Source organism: Dreissena polymorpha, chromosome 6, assembly GCF_020536995.1.
Source record: "Dreissena polymorpha isolate Duluth1 chromosome 6, UMN_Dpol_1.0, whole genome shotgun sequence".
Lineage (NCBI taxonomy): Eukaryota > Metazoa > Mollusca > Bivalvia > Myida > Dreissenidae > Dreissena > Dreissena polymorpha.
In genome coordinates this window covers 101,121,048-101,142,216 of record NC_068360.1, presented here as the reverse complement: position 1 = coordinate 101,142,216, position 21,169 = coordinate 101,121,048, and the positions used below count along the sequence as shown (strand labels likewise).

At 32.2% G+C, this 21,169-nt stretch overlaps 1 protein-coding gene across 1 annotated transcript in view; it reads right to left on the bottom strand.

Moving 5' to 3' along the window:
* Positions 1-6,982: 6,982 nt before the first annotated feature.
* LOC127835950 (uncharacterized) overlaps positions 6,983-21,169 on the bottom strand; it is an 89,934-nt gene continuing 75,747 nt past the window's right edge. The window contains exon 28 of the mRNA XM_052362369.1: positions 6,983-7,311. Within this exon, the coding sequence (XP_052218329.1) occupies positions 7,162-7,311 (150 nt within the window). The 3' untranslated portion in view covers positions 6,983-7,161. The remainder of the gene's footprint in view (positions 7,312-21,169) is intronic.

Here is a 21,169-nt window from a genome sequence, read left to right as displayed (position 1 = left end):
TCTACGAGTAAGTATTGAAGTTCCCACGAGTTCACTAGTCTTTCCCACAACTTACCTTTGTCGTTCCCACAACTTACCTTTGTCGTTCCAACAACTTACCTTTGTCGAACCCAGACTTACTTACTTGTTCCCACGACTTACTTAATCGTGACCATTACTTCCTTACTCCTTCTTGCGATTTTTGAGGTAGTGGAAACAATGACTAAGTCGTGGGTACGAAATAAATAAAAACATGCACTTGTCACATGTTTTAGTAAATTATCGATAAAGTCAATCACGAATAAGTTACTCTTTTTTCAAGTGGCGCTGCCTAGAGTTAAAATATTTTCTATCATCCCAAATGAATAAATTTTAAAAAAAACAACAAAGAATACCTCTTTTTCCATGATTTTTCCGCCGTTTATTTTCATTTTAAAGGTTTTAACTGAAAAAAGGTAGTTAGATATACACAAAAACGCCGTCATTTCACAATAAAACATTGTAGATAATTTGCATTGTTATTGTTCATTGTTTTAAACGGCGAATTATGTAAATCATATATATTTCCATATAATAAACCATTAAAAACATTGAATAAAGTTATGCACATATTAGATACGATAGTTTTACATGTATCACTCAGTATGTTGACCATGGTGGAAATGAAATGAAAATATTAAAAGGAAGCTCCCAGGTATGGTTGAAACATGTTTTATTTCTTGTTATAAATAGTGCTTATATTCACAAGAAACTCACACATATTCTAGACTATGTACACTACAATAAATATATGAAGAATAAACAATTCGTAAGTCAGCTATAGCACAAGACAATATAACCAAAACTTTCTAACATCTAATTTAGACATCCCTTCAATAAAAACTAAGTGAAATATAAGAACTTGGTTGACACACCTTTTGGAAGGAGTGATCAACTGTTTCTTTTACAAATAATATATTTACATTTGTAAATACGTACATCGTAAATACATATATCTTACAATTTAATTGGATTCAAACCTTTGAATTAGACTTGTTTATATAATTGCTTTGAAGGCTGCGTAAACTTGGTATGGTGCAGGTCTCCTACCTAGCCAACAATATTGCCTTCAACACAATGAAAAGTGCAGCACTGAAAAACTGAACAATATTGAACAAAATCTGCATGTTCTTAAAATGATTGTTCAAATGGTTTGCATGAAGAAGAATTGCTATTTATAATGAAAGAGTACATTAATATTGCTTATTTCATTTGTAAAAATGTTGATTTTTTTTCATTATCATATAATTCATTGATTACTTCCGTTTAAATATATTTATGCATAATTTAAAAAATGTCCCTTTTGGGCGATTACACAGTGGACAAAATATACAGAACTGTCAAAACAAACTAAGGTAATCACTCTATTACAAAAACTATGGATTTTTTTTATAGAAAGATAAAGAATACATCCCTAATAATGAATAAATCATAGCTGTCTAGCAAGACAAAAGAACAACATTTTTTAAGTCTAATCGTCATACCCTAAAACACCAAGAACTTTTGATTCCCCATTTAGAAATTAATATTCTATAAATATCCTGTTTTTTCTATAAATCTCGAAAAGAATAATGAATCTTAAAACAAATAATGGATGGATATTTCACTTTATTTTAAATAATTTTTTCCTCATTTATATTTATGTGAGTAAATAATTTCAACATAACAAGTTGAAATCACATGTGCACCAATATTAGATATTCAAATATGTCATCCTAACACTATCCTTATAGAATAATTCTCTGACAATTTACATTTAAACAAATAAATAATATATTGTAATTACAACAATAACAGAAAATCCCAAATATGTTGGACGGATTTGAAATATGAGAAGTATTAAATACTCCACATATCAAAGCAGTTGATATTAGAATACACATACACAATTTGAGCATCAGATACATTGTTTTCCTACATCACAATCAAAACATAAATATTATCTTCCAAACAATCAAGAAGGCTTGAAAACATCTTTAAACAATGACATCTTTTGTACAAGGTGTTTGCATTTCAAAGCAACCAGAGCTCCAGATAAGGTTTTGTGAATTTCTTTACGTTACTACCAGATTTTCAAAAAGAATTCTTAACTCTGAAATTTTATTCTTAACGTTACTACTAAGGTTGGGAAAATAATTCTCAACTTTTCTAAATGACCTAAAAATAAATAATAATGGTTATTTTCATGCAAAAAAATCAAAATAAACATACTAGCAATTTTATTTATACGAGTTCAACAGTGTCTATTCAGTATTATACAATTTTATTTTTCAAATTCCTTCATATGCCCAAACTGTGCTTAGATTGCATAACTTCGATGAAATTTTACATATTTCAAAATTAAAACGGGTCTTCCCTTCAATCTTTTTAACGATTAGCCACGGGAAATGTCCCTTCCACTCGTTCAATGTTTTTTTTTGTTTAAATTTGGACCCGTCTTGTCGCGTTTTTTTTAGCTTTTCCAACTGTGTTGGCTATTAAACATACAATATCGTATAAGATCTTTTCTATAATGTCTTTCTTAACATTCAACTTCGGCTCACTTTGCGTACAATATGTTAAAAGCGTGTTTTTGAACGCTTTGCATTTTTTTAGAATGCTCTCTGGGCGCCGCAATTGTTTTTTGACATATAGACTGTACACGCCGCTTTTATTGGAAATAATGCGCTTTGTTAAACAAACCCGATAACCATTCTATATAAGCACCGAAAAGATATTTAATACGCGAAAAGAACTCAATAAAAATCGATATGAACTGATGTAAAAATAATATTCGTAACTTGATTTTGTAATTCTTAATGGTACATTAAGATTTAAAAATAAATACGTAACGGACTTGAAAATAATTCGTAATTACGAAAATACGACCCTTATCTGGAGCTCTGGCAACCATATATTTTACAAACAAATATTTATAGTGTATAATTATTTTGAAAACCAAAATAGTTTTAGTGAAGAATGTATCATATAAAATGACAACAAAACTTAAATCTATATAATATAAACCATTCCATAACGTTAAGAATATGTATGTAACTAAACATTAAAATTACCTTATACATCAATTTCCAGTACAAATAATAATGTACTATGTGAAGTAAGAAATAAAATAAAGTAAGGTACATGTTAAGGCTTTATGAAACATTTTTTTTAAATAAAAAACATATATACATAGCTGTATAAACATCTTTAATTAACCAATTCCTCGCAAATTCGATTGGCTTATTTCACACCATATTCTGCATATATATGTTTTGAATGACAGTTATTAGATGCTTTTAGAACCATCACCATTTCAACGTTTTAACACCAGTTAACATTCTTTTTTATATGTAAACATGTGTTTGCATTTCTTTAGTGAAATAACTTAAGTTTGCTATCTACTTTGTATTCAGCCTAATTCCATTGCAGAATCTACCCATAGTGAAAATCCTCAAACTAAAAAAGATCAAAACTAACAGTAGCAATATAGGTATAAGCAATCTGGAGAAACTTGTTGTATTCACAGGCTCAAACATTCTATTTGCAGGCCAAAACTTGTTTCATGTGCAGGCCGAAACTTGTTTCATTTGCAGGCTGACATTTTTTTCACCCACAAGGTCGCCCTGGAAGTTTAGCGTCTTTGCTTTCTCAGGTTATCTGGGGATTCCTGGAAACAAAACAACAATATAATTAATAAATGCAAAAATTGAATATAAATGTTTGCTTACTATAGTCAATGTTCAAAAAAACAATGTTTATCATATTTACATCACTGTGAAAATTACTGATAACAAGGTTTATTGAGCAAACAAAATGTACAAGGACCAAGAAAACTATTTAATTCATTCAACAGTGATAGATAATATTTTTTCAAGATAAAGTTGAAATTGCTGTTGGTAATTGTTTAGTAGAGAAAGAAAAATTTATTTATAAATAGCATTATTTATCTTACAAAACAGGTTTCCTCGTTTTATTTATTTGAAAGTCATAAAATATCAGCTAAAAAAACCTATATATACTATGCAAGGGACAACTTTAAAACTGTTAATTCCATTAAAACAAAAATATGTCCTTTAAGCTACAGTAATAATAGTTCAAAACATTTATGAGTAAGTAACTTGCTTAATTATTCATGTTCTTAAAAGTAGCAGTTACGTTTAATATATTTAAAACAAGAGATGTGTTCGTCAGAAACACAATTCCCCCTATTGCGCCGCTTTGAAATAGAATTATTATATTTTATTTATTTTTTTGACCTTTGACCTTGAAGGATGACCTTGACCTTGAACTTCCACCACTCAAAATGTGCAGCTTCATGAGAACGCCGCATTGAAAAAAAGTTTTTTTTTTGGACCTTTGACCTTGAAGGAAGACCTTACCCTTGAACTTCCACCACTCAAAATTTGCAGCTTCATGAGAACGCCGCTTTGTAATTATTTTTTTAAATTTTTTTTTACCTTTGACCTTGAAGTAAGACCTTGAACTTCCACCACTCAAAATGTGCAGTTTCGAGAGATACACATGCATGCAAAATATCAAGTTGCTATCTTCAATATTGAAAAAGTTATGGCCAATGTTAAAGTTTTCGGACAGACAGACGCCATATATTTGACATTTGACCTTGAAGGATACCTTGAAGGATGACCTTCACCTTCACCTTTCACCACTCAAAATGTGCAGCTCCATGAGATGGACATGCATGCCAAATATCAAGTTGCTATGTTAAATATTGAAAAAGTTATGGCCAACAATGTTTTTTCCCGACGGACGGACAGACTGACATACACACATACTGACACACTGACGGACAGTTCAACTGCTATATGCCACTCTACTGAGGGCATAAAAATCAACAGATCAAATGATACTATAATTTCTCTATAAATTCTATAATTTCTACAAATATATTAAGATATGATTTATCCTTATATATGTTATAAGCAAAAACACTGACAAAATTGTAACATTTTTTTAAATAAATGAAACATATTACAGTTCATTATTTGGTGAAGGCAGCGAATGAAAGAATGAGAGTTGAATCTTTTTATGCATGATTTAAAGCACAGAAAATATAACACTAAATGAGAGACAAATGTCAAATTACCACTTAAAAAAAATTCTCACCCGTTTTCTACGCAATTTCCTTTGTTTCTAAAGTCATATTGAAATAATACTTCATTTTGTTTCTATACAAATTTACTTAATCTTAATCTATGCACAAACGAATATATGGCATAAAAATAAACTTCAAGTTTGAATAATTGATGTAAAAATTAGGTTGATAATTATAATGACAGAATCAGAAATATTTAAAACTATGCTATTTGTTATTATCAAAAGAGGCTAGTATCTGTTATGAAATTGAAACACTTTCTTAAAATCAAAATATATTTACATATGAAAATTGCTGTAAAGGCAGTATATTATTTCTTTTTATAATGTAAGCCTATTTTACAGGCACAGCTGCTACTATACATATATAAATGAGATAACATTAACAACAAGAAACATTATGTATTTTGACATTTTAATTAGAACAAGGGCTGTTTGTAAAACATGCATGCCCCCCATATGGGCTGTCCATTGTAGTGGCAGCCATTGTGTGAATACGATTTTTGTCACTGTGACCTTGACCTTTAACCTAGTGACCTGAAAATCAATAGGTGTCATCTGCGAGTCACGATCAATGTACCTATGAAGTGTCATGATCCTAGGCAAAAGCGTTCTTGAGTTATCATCCGAAAATCATTTTACTATTTCGGGTCACCGTGACCTTGACCTTTGACCTTGTGACCTCAAAATCAATAGGGGTCATCTGCAAGTCATGATCAATCTACCTATGAAGTTTCATGATCCTAGACGTATGCGTTCTTGAGTTATCATCCGAAAACCATTTTACTATTTTGGGTCACCGTGACCTTGACCTTTGACAAAGTGACTTCAAAATCAATAGGGGTCATCTGCGAGTCATGATCAATCTACCCATGAAGTTTCATGATCCTAGGCGTATGCGTTCTTGAGTTATCATCCGGAAATCATTTTAATATTTCGAGTCACTGTGACCTTGACCTTTGACCTAGTGACCTCAAAATCAATAGGGGTCATCTGCAAGTCATGATCAATCTACCCATGAAGTTTCATGATCCTAGGCGTATGCGTTCTTGAGTTATCATTCAAAAAGCATTTTACTATTTCTGGTCACCATGACCTTGACCTTTGACCTAGTGACCTCAAAATCAATAGGGGTCATCTGCAAGTCATGATCAATGTACCTATGAAGTGTCATGATCCTAGGCCCAAGCGTTCTTGAGTTATCATCTGACAACCACCTGGTGGACGGACCGACCGACAGTCCGACCGACATGAGCAAAGCAATATACCCCCTCTTCTTCAAAGGGGGGCATAATAATTAGAATAGTGTACTAACAGTCTGTTAACAGTCTGTCACACTTGGAGTCATGGCATTAAAAGTAAGCTTTAACAAAGTTGTCATTTGTTGTTTCCAATTCATGAGTTAACTAAGTTGCTTATTGAAACGGTCCCCTGGCAGGATGTTCACTATGTAAGGGCAAGCACACATTATCCAGAGAAAATATTCACATACAACCACCAACACTGCACTGCAAACTGGTATATATACACAGTATTGTATAACAAACATCACAAACTTGATTCAGGCCACATGCACAAAACAATGAAAATGATTTTACATTATTTTAATGGGAACTCATGTGATGAAGTGTCTGTTAAATTGATAGAATGATATATATATAGGATTTAAAAAAAAGTTATAGCACTGAATTTATCATCTCAAAATAGGTTGAACCTCATTTCATAAAAATCAAAACCAAATCTAAGGGCACATATTTCAGTAAATAAACCATAAAATAAATGATGCATGTCCATTGAATTTACAGTGTTAAAAATCTTTGCACCATTAGTAAAAAATGGTCATATATGAAAGGTTAATGATGTTTGCAACAATAAAAGCTGAAAATTATTCACACCATACAGTAAGAAACATTTTACAGGTTAGAAAATGACAAATATATTATACATGAAAACACCATATGGTGCTTAAAAAATGAAAAATGACTGAAAAAATGTGATTTTACCATGGGATCTAGAATAATGTGAAAGCTGAACCATATTTTGCAAATCTTACAAATAAATATATTTCGGAACACACCCCTTGACCAATATGTAGTACATTTGGAAAACCATGTGAGCATACTTACATATTAAGGCCATGAGGCGTTTATTTTGAGATGAAAATTGGGACATTCTTATATGATGCTCTCCATCCGTCTCCTATGAAATGTTCAACCATATTGCCATAGAAACAAAATTTGCAATTGTTTTTAAAGAACTGTACGTTAACATAGAAGAGGACATGAAAAGCTCTGTAATTTAACAAGCTTTCATTCATGATTTTCAGATTAAATTTTATCCATGGCCATTTACAACAGAACACATCAATAAACCCTCATATTGGGGCACTTGTTATTCAAATCAAACCAATCACAACTGCACACAATAATGCTTATCACCCCAATTATAATTTTGGCACAAGTTATTCCAACCAATCCATTGCTCTTTCAGGCAAAAGTTATTTCAATAAATCAAAAGCTATTTTTGGCAAAAGTTATTTCAATCAATCTTATAATATTTGGACCTAAGCTGATCAAATCAAACCAATGACTTATCAACAGAATATGACCACTTATGGCACATTTTGTAAAATATGAAGGAGAGGGTGTCAAACGTTTTGATTATCTCAAGTGATATAATGTCAAGTATTAGATTATATGAAACAACATGACACACTATCAGTCACATGAAGCGAGGATGTGAACACCTTGTATCACTTCAAGACATGATGTTAGTCTTTGCATTATCTTACGTGACAGGACAAAAGACAAAGGAGAAGGACCAATGAGAAGTACACAGACCAGGTGATTCCTGGGAGGCAGTCATAACGGACGAAGGGAACAGACACAGGAAGTTCAGAGAGAGGTGCCTTTCACAAACACTTTATCTAAGCAATGTTCTTGAGCGGTTTTCACTTTGATTTGAAACTGGCTTTAATCAAATTGCCTGCAAATTCCCATTGCTAAGATACAAATGAGCCGCTCTTTGTGAAAAGGCGTTTGAATGCATGTCGGAAAGTGTAGCCCTGATAAGCCTATGCAGACTGTAAATATTTTAGACTGGATTTTTGCTAATAAGAGACTTTCTTGAAACAAAAAATATCATAAAAGCGGAAAGTGTCATCCCTAATAAGCCTGTGCAAACTGCACAGGCTAATCTGGGATGGCACTTTACGCACATGCATTAAACCCCTTTTTCACTGAGCAAGGCCCAAGTATTTGTAAAAGGTGATTCACTGACAACAAAACATCAAAATTACACTGACATTGACAACATTGTTAACAGGTCAAACATAGGTACCATCTGTTTACAAATCTTAGTCCGCATACGCAAACTGAGCAAACTACTTTTTCTTCACGGGTATTAGACTCGGCTGAAAATGGTAACATTTTATGTTGACTGTCTGCTGAACAAAACACATACCTCTGAAAATGTAAATATCTTAAGTTCAACATATTGTTGGACAAAACACATGATACTCAGAATGTTAAAATCTTATTTCAAATGACTGAATTTCAAAACATGTAGACCAGAAAATGTCAACATTTTGAAAATCATCTTGCAGACTCTGTGAAACTTCCAACATATTATCCTTTTAAGCTAAAATCTTGTCAGACATATGGTAAATTTAACTTGACATTTATGCTTGTTATCTGGTTTATTGCATGTTAGGAATAGAGTATTATGTCACCTAAATGTTTTTTTAGACAAGCGTTGGATCATAATCTAAATGACTTGAACAGCAAATAATGCCCTCAACTGTCAACAAATAAGTACCTTCACTTATTACCAGTATTACTTGTGCTTTTAAACATGGCTTGGTGGCACCATATATTCTTATTACTGGCAATTGGCATATATTTAGAAAAGCTTCACAATTAACCATCAATATTTGTGCATCAATGAACCTGTTGAAAATCAACAATGAAACATGAAAATTAGTGTCCACATGCGGTTTCTTATACAGAAACATTGCATAGTAACAAGCGTTGTCCCATGACAGCACACTTGACTATTCTTACGCTTTGATAGTAATAGGGATGTTTTGTCCTGAAATCCGTAAATCATAACTTCATACCGATATTTAAAGATTAATAACTGTTACAGTAGTTATCTAGTGTATACAAGCTTAAAGCTTGACATTTATGATTAAAACTTTAAAAACAAGAAAATAATCATAGCAAGCAAGAAATGATTTTCAACATATAACCAATTAACGAATTAGTTCAGTTAAATTTAAAGTTGGAAAAGTCTGCATTTAAGCTACCGAAACCCCCCCCCCCCAAAAAAAAAGCACAATACCTCCATCAAAACCCTTAAACTTAAGTTTTTTTTAGTGGAAACCCTATTCTATTTAAAGTGGAACAACTTTGACACAACTGGCCCAAAATGCAGTCCAACCCTAAGTCTGAAAGCTACCTTCAAACCATTTCACCAAAATATCTCCAACCTAACTGAACATATTGAGCACGAACTGTTTAACTATTTTAAGTAACAGTGACCTTCACCTTGACCCGACAGATCACAAATGCGACCCCATGGTAGGTGTGCATGTCAGCCATGAAAACAGTTGTTGCAAGCAAAAGCTTACCTGAATTTTTAAACTACAAACATTACAATAAGGGGCATAATTCTGCAATTGCATCTCCCAGATATGGGCCTTAATTGTTGACTTAGTACAGTGATCCTAAACATGTGCTTAGTTTCAATTGAATATCTGAAGTCTTAATGGAGATATTTACTTGTTGCATGCACACTTTATAATAAGTAAAATTAATTTCATCTTGCAAGCGAACCTAAACCTACCGTAATTTTCAATGTACAAAAAGGAGCATGAGGTGGTCAATGGTTTCGGTCTCTTTTTTTTTCGATAATGTGTAGTTAATATAGAGATAAAGGTTTTTACGAGCAAAATGTAACCAGAATGTTATAACAAGAGCACCGCATAACAGACGCACACTCGGCTGCGGTTGAAGTTTTGGTTTAATGAAAGCTTGTAAGATTTTTTTTGTTTTTTTTTAGAGATCACAGTGACCTTGACCTTTGACATAGTGACCCAAAAATGGGTGTGGCATATAGAACTCATCAAGGTTCAGCTACATATGAAGTTTCAAAGTTGTAGGTTGAAGCATTTTGATTTGAGAGCCAATGTTCAAAACCTTAACAAAATGTTAAGGTTTTAGCACTACGCGAACGGCTGACGTCAGACGACGAGCTGGCTATGACAATACCTCGGGTTATCTCCGAAAACAGCCGACCTAAAAAGGAGCATCATTCTGCTAAATTGCAGGTCAGAAATAAGGAATTTGGTCAGGGACCTTACAATAAGCTCAACCACATAGTTTTAGTACAAACAGGGACATGGAGATGTTGCACGTTTACCATAACCAAATTTGCAAGTACAAAAAAGGGTAAAAATTATGCTTCATCACAGAAAAGAGTAATCGTCATCAAACTTGTCAATGTCTTCAAACAATGACCACATCACATGAACAAAGTTTATATTGAAAACCTGCCAAAGAGTGCTATGAAGATGTTGCAGTTATCTTTACCAAAATCCTCAGTACAAAAAGTTAGCATAGTTCTGCCAAATTGCATGTCAGAGTTATGGAACTTGGTCAGTGACCACACACAATGACCAACAAGAAACAGTCGGAGACGTGTGATGCTCCCCAAAGTTTTTGTTTTGTCACAATATTACAATATATATTCAGATAAAAGGAAACATCTTGAGGGCACAGTAGTTGGGGGGGACAAGATTTTTTTTAAAGTAAATTTCAAAGGACCATAACTCTGTAAAAAATCATCCGACCAGAACCCGCTGATAATATGCACATCTCCTTTTGGTAGTGAAGCTTCCCATAAAGTTTCATTGAAGTCCAGTCATTAGTTGCTGAGAAATAGCCTGGGCAAGAATTGCACTATATGTACAGTTTATAGACAATTTCAAAGGGGAATAACTCTGTAAAAAATCATCCGATCAGAACCCGCTGATAATATGCACACCACCTGTGTGATAATATGCACATCTCCTGTTGGTAGTGAAGCTTCCCATAAAGTTTCATTGAATTCCGGTCTTTAGCTGCTGAGAAATAGCCAAGACAAGAATTGCACTACATGTATATGTACAGTTTATAGAAAATTTTAAAGGGCCATAACTCTGTGAAAAATCATCCGACCAGAACCCGCTGATAATATGCACATCTCCTCTTGGTAGTGAAGCTTCCCATAAAGTTTCATTGAATTCCTGTCATTAGTTACTGAGAAATAGCCCGGACAAAAATTGTGCACGGACGGACGGAAGGATGTCGGACGGACGAAGCGGCGACTATATGCTCCCCCCAAAATAAATTTCGGGGGAGCATAAAAACACATGTATTAAGCATCAATTGAATACCTAAAGAAGAAACAGTGGAATTGAGATGAAATGGCGATGTTGTACCTTAACCTGAGCATAATTTTCATGCCAACATTTGGATGAGTAGTTTAGTTCAGACTATTCGGTGGATATTCAAGCTAAAAACAAGGGCTGTTTGTAAAACATGCATGCCCCCCATATGGGCTGTCAGTTGTAGTGGAAGCCATTGAGTGAATACGTTTTAATGTTACTGTGACCTTGACCTTTGACCTAGTGACCTGAAAATCGAAAGGGGTCATCTGCCAGTCATGACCAATGTACCTATGAAGTTTCATGGTCCTAGGCCTAAGTATTCTTGAGTTATCATCCAGAAACCATGTTACTATTTCGAGTCACTGTGACCTTGACCTTTGACCTAGTGACCTGAAAATCAAGAAGGGTCATCTGCCAGTCATGATCAACGTATCTATGAAGTTTCATGATCCTTGGCCTAAGCGTTCTTGAGAAATCATCCGGAAACCATCTGGTGGACGGACCGACCGACATGTGCAAAACAATATACCCCCTCTTCTTCGAAAAGGGGCATAATAATTCACTATATCCACTTTGGTAGCAGAGGCTATCTAAATTGCAAAATGCCTATTACTATTTCTCTTATAACAGATGCAAGATGATGATAGGATTTGTGTGGCTCTAACAATTTCTATATTCTTACTGGAACAAATCAGAAGGCAAGTATTCAATCTAAGGAACATATATATAAATGATTCTGTGACTTGTTTAGGTCTGTTATAAAATATATAAATTTTTCCAGATGAAGTCGGAGTAATATTTATCTGTTCATGATGTTATCATTTGGCTATATTTCTAATATGTTGTTATTAGTTGATAATTGTATATTGAGTAACTCGCAGTCTGTTCAGGTTGTATGCTGTTTGCTGCTTATCAGTAAATAAGGGTTGGAAATGAAGCGTTTACAACTTGAATTCAGTAAGAACAGTATTTAATTACTTGCGACTTTTTAAGGGACTAAAAATGTGTCAAAAAAAGTTTCTTTGTGGGAAAGGTTAAAAGAGCCGTCATGGCCCTAATGCATGCGTCTGAGTTTAAGGTACACCAATGTTCAAGAGTTGACCAAGAGACCTTGTGACCAAGTGACCTGGTGCCAAAGAGACCTGGTGCCAAAGTGACCTTGTGACCAAGGGACCTGGTGTTAGACCCTTGACCCAGATTCAACCTTGGCCTTGATATATGCCATATGAACATTGTGACAAAGTTTCATCAGTATTGAGTAATAAATTTGGCTTTGGAGAAGAAACAATGTTTATCTAAAATTTGACCAAGTGAGCTAGTTTTTCAATGAACATTATCCAGATTTATACTTGTCCTAGATATTGTCAAAATAAACATTCAGAAAAAAATCATTGAAGGGGATTAATTTATGTAGCCTTTAGTGCAATAACAAGATTCTTCAAAGATTTGACCTCTTGTCCTTGTTATTGGCCAAACGTTATCAGGATTTCAACTCTGTCTACATATTGTCAATATGAACATTCTTATCAAGTTTCATAAAAATTGGGTCATACATTTTTGGTAACAAGGTTTTCTAACTTTGACATGGTGACCTACTTTTTGGTTGCAGGAATTCATTTGTTATGTTTGGAATATTGTAACTATAAACAATCTGACAAAGTTTAATAAAAATGTGATGTAAAATGGGGCCTCTAGTGTGATAACCAGCTCAAATATGACGACACAACTCATGACACTGCATGGCAGCTGGACATATGGTGATAACAATAGCGTGTGTGCTTTTGTTATGACAGCAATATTCACTACCATGTACATATTATGTATTTCTAAAGATAACGTAGTAATAAAACCAATTATGAGAAGAATATATTCACAATATAATTGTACATATTTTAGATGGGAAGAATATCATGAAGTGCTTTAGTGTAATTGTATATTGAGAATAGTCATTATTAATGCACAAGTATATTCCTGGTTAGACACCCAGTTTTATGCAGGCCCACACCTTAATTAACCCTTTCCCACTTAGAAGCTAAGTTAAAATGTGAAAACAGCATAAAACCAAAACAGCCTGCAAGTAACTCACAGTTCTGTTCAGGTTTTATGCTGTTTGCTGCTCATCAGTACCTAAGGTATGGAAACAACGCCTTTAAACTTGAATGTAGAAAGAAAGTTCTTTATTTAAATTTAACTTCCCAAGGGACTACAAATGTGTCAACATACGTATCTAAATGGGAAAGGGTTGATTACAATATCTTAGGCACACCAGTCTTTATTGTGAAATATTTATTTTTTTCACACCTTTTTCTCATGCATTTCATTTAACCCTTTACCACTTAGATATGTATTTTGACGCAAATGTAGTCCCTTAGAAAGTAAAAACATATTTAACAACATTTCTTATTATATTCAAGATTTAAAGGCCTCATGTCCAACCCTTAGATACTGATGAGTAGCAAACAGCATAAAAACCTCAACAGACTACGAGTTACTTGCAGGCTGTTCTGGTTTTATGCTGTTTGCACATAGACATTTTTACTTTGCTTCTGATGGGGTAAGCCCTGTTAAATGTAAAATTTGTTATAAAATATATTTTAATACTTTATATTATAATATCCACAATTATATCAACATTTTAACCTATAACATTATATAAAGGAATTGGTATTTTATATCTTAATGCACTTTGATCAATTAAGTTCACAAACAAACAATGAAAGTTATAAAAATGGTGTTCGAAACGTATTACATGTCTAGGTAAATGCTTTGCAAATTTAAAATAAGAACAAACATTGATACTTTTAAAGAATGTAAACATAAATTATAATTGATTTAGTACTAAAATGACATTTTTAAGAATACAAAAATATTGAATTTTAATTTCAGACTGACTTCGAAACCATTATTAAATACAATTCCAAAGAATTATCATTTTCCAAAAAAAAAATTTTGAATTGTCATTAATTGTTTACTTCTTTTCATAGGTATACATCACAAAACAACATGTATAACAACAACAACATCAGGCGTACCACCTTTTTACTTGGTTAAAGCAGCGTGTGATTGGTGTGAGAAAGGGTGAGAGTACAAAACAAACAGCACATGCAGCCACGTGTGAGATTGTGTGAGACAGTTTAATGGGTTACACTCCACTTGCGTACATGCTACACTTTTCCCGAGTACCTTATTGGCCATGAATGAATATGCAGGAAAACAACACAGCAACTCAACAAAAGCACTCAAATACATTAGATTTACCGTATTTGTAACTTAAATAGACTAGTTATACGTTAACATACATGTATTATTTAATACAATTTTTAAAAGAAATTCAACCAGTTAAAATGAATTTTTTATGCTTTTGATGAATTGCTAACAATAAATGAGTTTTGCCACAAATAGAAATAAACTATTGGTGGAAGCCTTATACATTTTATGTGAGCATAACTTATTTCATTATTAAAAAGTAATTATACTTTAAATACATATCAGTAAATCATGTGTGTATATTAAAACATATTTTTGTTGCAAGATACTGTCTGATGTTACATACCCAATGTCAACGTTATGTGTACAAATAGTGTTTAAGCGTCTATATAACACATGATCATGTATAAACCAAGTACGGCTGCACAGATGTTGCATGTGCATGCTTTGTTAACTCGTTCCCACAACAATGTAGTACGCTTCCCATTAACTCGTTCTATAGACGTTTTTGAAAACAATAATGAGATCATCTACTTATTGAAAGGTTAATGAAGTCGTGGAAACTTCTTAGAAACTCGTGGTAACAACATAGGTTACTCTTGGTAACGACAAAACTTACTCTTGTGAACAACTAAGTTTCTCGTGGGATGATTACTAACCCTCGTGGTAAGTACACAATCAATTAATCAGAATACGCTAAGATTGAGAAGCATTAAAACGCGAATATGTCTGATTTATATTGTCCATAATTATGTTTGCTTCTTTGTGTCTGTCGTTTGTATGCACGCTTTATGTAACATATATTTTGATAAGTAAATTATGTCGTTACAACGAGTTCGTTATCTCGTTCAATCAAGTTATTAAATCGTTTCTACGAGTTAGGTTTTAAGTTCCCACGAGTTCACTAGTCTTTCCCACAACTTACCTTTGTCGTTACCACAACTAACCTTGGTTGAACCCAGACTTACTTACTTGTTCCCACGACTTACTGAATCGTGACCATTACTTCCTTACTCCTTCTTGCGATTTTTGAGGTAGTGGAAACAATGACTAAGTCGTGGGTACGAAATTATTAAAAACATGCACTTGTCACATGCTTTAGTAAATTATCGATAAAGTCAATCACGAATAAGTTGCTCTTTTCTCAAGTGGCGCTGCCTAGAGTTAAAATATTTTCTATCATCCCAAATGAATAAATTTCAACAAAACCCCCCAAAGAATACCTCTTTTTCAATGATTTTTCCGCCGTTAATTTTCATTTTAAAGGTTTTAACTGAAAAAAGGTAGTAAGATATACACAAAAACGACGTCATTTCACAAGAAAACACTGTAGATTATTTTCATTGTTATTGTTCATTGTTTAAAACGGTGAATTATGTAAATCACATATATTTTCATATAATAAACCATTAAAAACATTGAATAAATTATGCATATATTAGATACGATAGTTTTCCATGTATCACTCAGTATGTTGACCATGGTGGAAATGAAATGAAAATATTATAAGGAAGCTCCCAGGTATGGTTGAAATATGTTTTTATTTCTTGTTATAAATAGTTCTTCTATCCACAAGAAACTCACACATATTCTAGACTATGTACACTACAATAAATATATCAAGTATAAACAATTCGTTAGTCAGCTATAGCACAAAACAATATAATCAAAACTTTCTAATCTAATTTAGACATCCATTCAATAAAAACTAAGTGAAATAAGAACTAGGTCGACACTTCTTTTGGAAAAAGTGATCAACTGTTTCTTTTACAAATAATACATTTACATTTGTAAATACGTACATCGTAAATACATATATCTTACAATTTAATTGGATTCAAACCTTTGAATTAGACTTGTTTATATAATTGCTTTGAAGGCTGCGTAAACTTGGTATGGTGCAGGTCTCCTACCTAGCCAACAATATTGCCTTCAACACACTGAACAGTGCAGCACTGAAAAACTGGACAATATTGAACAACATCTGCATGTTCTTAAAATGATTGTTCAAACGGTTTGCATGAAGAACTATAAATCAGAATTGCTATTTTTAATGAAAGAGTACATTAATATTGCTTATTTCATTTGTAAAAATGTTGATTTTTTTCATTATCATATAATTCATTGATTACTTCCGTTTAAATATATTTATGCATAATTTAAAAAATGTCCCTTTTGGACGATTACACAATGGACAAAATATATAGAACTGTCAAAACAAACAAAGGTAATCACTCTATTACAAAAACTATTGATTTTTTATATAGAAAGATAAAGAATACATCCCTAATAATTAATAAATCATAGCTGTCTAGCAAGACAAAAAAACAACATTTTTTAAGTGTAATCGCTATACCCTAAAACACCAAGAACTTTTGATTTCCCAATTTAGAAATTAATATTCTATAACTATCTTGTTTTTTTTCTATAAATATCGAAAAGAATAATGAATCTTTAAACAAATAATGGATGTATATTTCACTTTCTTTTAAATAATGTTTTCCTCATTTATATTTATGTGAGTAAATAATTTCAACATAACAAGTTGAAATCACATGTGCACCAATATTAGATATTCAAATATGTCATCCTAACACTATCCTTATAGAATAATTCTCTGACAATTTACATTTAAACAAATAAATAATATATTGTAATTACAACAATAACAGAAAATCCCAAATATGTTGGACGGATTTGAAATATGAGAAGTATTAAACACTCCACATATCAAAGCAGTTGATATTAGAATACACATACACAATTTGAGCATCAGATACATTGTTTTCCTACATCACAATCAAAACATAAATATTATCTTCCAAACAATCAAGAAGGCTTGAAAACATCTTTAAACAATGACATCTTTTGTACAAGGTGTTTGCATTTCAAAGCAACCAGAGCTCCAGATAAGGTTTTGTGAAATTCTTTACGTTACTACCAGATTTTCAAAAAGAATTCTTAACTCTGAAATTTTATTCTTAACGTTACTACTAAGGTTTGGAAAATAATTCTCAACTTTTCTAAATGACCTAAAAATAAATAATAATGGTTATTCATGCAAAAAAATCAAAATAAACATACTAGCAATTTTATTTATACGAGTTCAACAGTGTCTATTCAGTATTATACAATTTTATTTTTCAAATTCCTTCATATGCCCAAACTGTGCTTAGATTGCATAACTTCGATGAAATTTTACATATTTCACAATTAAAACGGGTCTTCCCTTCAATCTTTTTAACGATTAGCCACGGGAAATGTCCCTTCCACTCGTTCAATGTTTTTTTTTGTTTAAATTTGGACCCGTCTTGTCGCGTTTTTTTTAGCTTTTCCAACTGTGTTGGCTATTAAACATACAACATCGTATAAGATCTTTTCTATAATGTCTTTCTTAACATTCAACTTCGGCTCACTTTGCGTACAATATGTTAAAAGCGTGTTTTTGAACGCTTTGCATTTTTTTAGAATGCTCTCTGGGCGCCGCAATTGTTTTTTGACATATAGACTGTACACGCCGCTTTTATTGGAAAAAATGCGCTTTGTTAAACAAACCCGATAACCATTCTATATAAGCACCGAAAAGATCTTTAATACGCGAAAAGAACTCAATAAAAATCGATATGAACTGATGTAAAAATAATATTCGTAACTTGATTTTGTAATTCTTAATGGTACAACAAGATTTAAAAATAAATACGTAACGGACTTGAAAATAATTCGTAATTACGAAAATACGACCCTTATCTGGAGCTCTGGCAACCATGTATTTTACAAACAAATATTTATAGTGTATAATTATTGTGAAAAACAAAATACTTTTAGCGAAGAATGTATCATATAAAATGACAACAAAACTTAAATCTATATAATATAAACCATTCCATAACGTTAAGAATATGTATGTAACTAAACATTAAAATTACCTTATACATCAATTTCCAGTACAAATAATAATGTACTATGTGAAGTAAGAAATAAAATAAAGTAAGGTACATGTTAAGGCTTTATGAAACATTTAAAAAAAAACAAACAACATATATACATAGCTGTATAAACATCTTAAATTAACCAATTCCTCGCAAATTCGATTGGCTTATTTCACACCATATTCTGCATATATATGTTTTGAATGACAGTTATTAGATGCTTTTAGAACCATCACCATTTCAACGTTTTAACACCAGTTAACATTCTTTTTAATATGTAAACATGTGTTTGCATTTCTTTAGTGAAATAACTTAAGTTTGCTATCTACTTTGTATTCAGCCTAATTCCATTGCAGAATCCACCCATAGTGAAAATCCTCAAACTAAAAAAGATCAAAACTAACAGTTGCAATATAGGTATAAGCAATCTGGAGAAACTTGTTGTATTCACAGGCTCAAACATTCTATTTGCAGGCCAAAACTTGTTTCATGCGCAGGCCGAAACTTGTTTCATTTGCAGGCTGACATTTTTTTCACCCACAAGGTCGCCCTGGAAGTTTAGCGTCTTTGCTTTCTCAGGTTATCTGGGGATTCCTGGAAACAAAACAACAATATAATTAATAAATGCAAAAATTGAATATAAATGTTTGCTTACTATAGTCAATGTTCAAAAAATCAATGTTTATCATATTTACATCACTGTGAAAATTACTGATAACAAGGTTTATTGAGCAAACAAAATGTACAAGGACCAAGAAAACTATTTAATTCATTCAACAGTGATAGATAATATTTTTTCAAGATAAAGTTGAAATTGCTGTTGGTAATTGTTTAGTAGAGAAAGAAAAAATTATTTATAAATAGCATTATTTATCTTACAAAACAGGTTTCCTCGTTTTATTTATTTGAAAGTCATAAAATATCAGCTAAAAAAACCTATATATTCTATGCAAGGGACAACTTTAAAACTGTTAATTCCATTAAAACAAAAATATGTCCTTTAAGCTACAGTAATAATAGTTCAAAACATTTATGAGTAAGTAACTTGCTTAATTATTCATGTTCTTAAAAGTAGCAGTTACGTTTAATATATTTAAAACAAGAGATGTGTTCGTCAGAAACACAATTCCCCCTATTGCGCCGCTTTGAAATAGAATTATTATATTTTATTTATTTTTTTGACCTTTGACCTTGAAGGATGACCTTGACCTTGAACTTCCACCACTCAAAATGTGCAGCTTCATGAGAACGCCGCATTGAAAAAAAGTTTTTTTTTTTGACCTTTGACCTTGAAGGAAGACCTTACCCTTGAACTTCCACCACTCAAAATTTGCAGCTTCATGAGAACGCCGCTTTGTAATTTTTTTTTTTTATTTTTTTTTACCTTTGACCTTGAAGTAAGACCTTGAACTTCCACCACTCAAAATGTGCAGTTTCGAGTGATACACATGCATGCAAAATATCAAGTTGCTATCTTCAATATTGAAAAAGTTATGGCCAATGTTAAAGTTTTCGGACAGACAGACGCCATATATTTGACATTTGACCTTGAAGGATACCTTGAAGGATGACCTTCACCTTCACCTTTCACCACTCAAAATGTGCAGCTCCATGAGATGGACATGCATGCCAAATATCAAGTTGCTATGTTAAATATTGAAAAAGTTATGGCCAACAATGTTTTTTTCCCGACGGACGGACAGACTGACATACACACATACTGACACACTGACGGACAGTTCAACTGCTATATGCCACTCTACTGAGGGCATAAAAATCAACAGATCAAATGATACTATAATTTCTCTATAAATTCTATAATTTCTACAAATATATTAAGATATGATTTATCCTTATATATGTTATAAGCAAAAACACTGACAAAATTGTAACATTTTTTTAAATAAATGAAACATATTACAGTTCATTATTTGGTGAAGGCAGCGAGTGAAAGAATGAGAGTTGAATCTTTTTATGCATGATTTAAAGCACAGAAAATATAACACTAAATGAGAGACAAATGTCAAAATACCACTTAAAAAAAATTCTCACCCGTTTTCTACGCAATTTCCTTTGTTTCTAAAGTCATATTGAAATAAAACTTCATTTTGTTTCTATACAAATTTACTTAATCTTAATCTATGCACAAACGAATATATGGCATAAAAATAAACTTCAAGTTTGAATAATTGATGTAAAAATTAGGTTGATAATTATAATGACAGAATCAGAAATATTTAAAACTATGTTATTTGTTATTATCAAAAGAGGCTAGTATCTGTTATGAAATTGAAACACTTTCTTAAAATCAAAATATATTTACATATGAAAATTGCTGTAAAGACAGTATATTATTTCTTTTTATAATGTAAGCCTATTTTACAGGCACAGCTGCTACTATACATATATAAATGAGATAACATTAACAACAAGAAACATTATGTATTTTGACATTTTAATTAGAACAAGGGCTGTTTGTAAAACATGCATG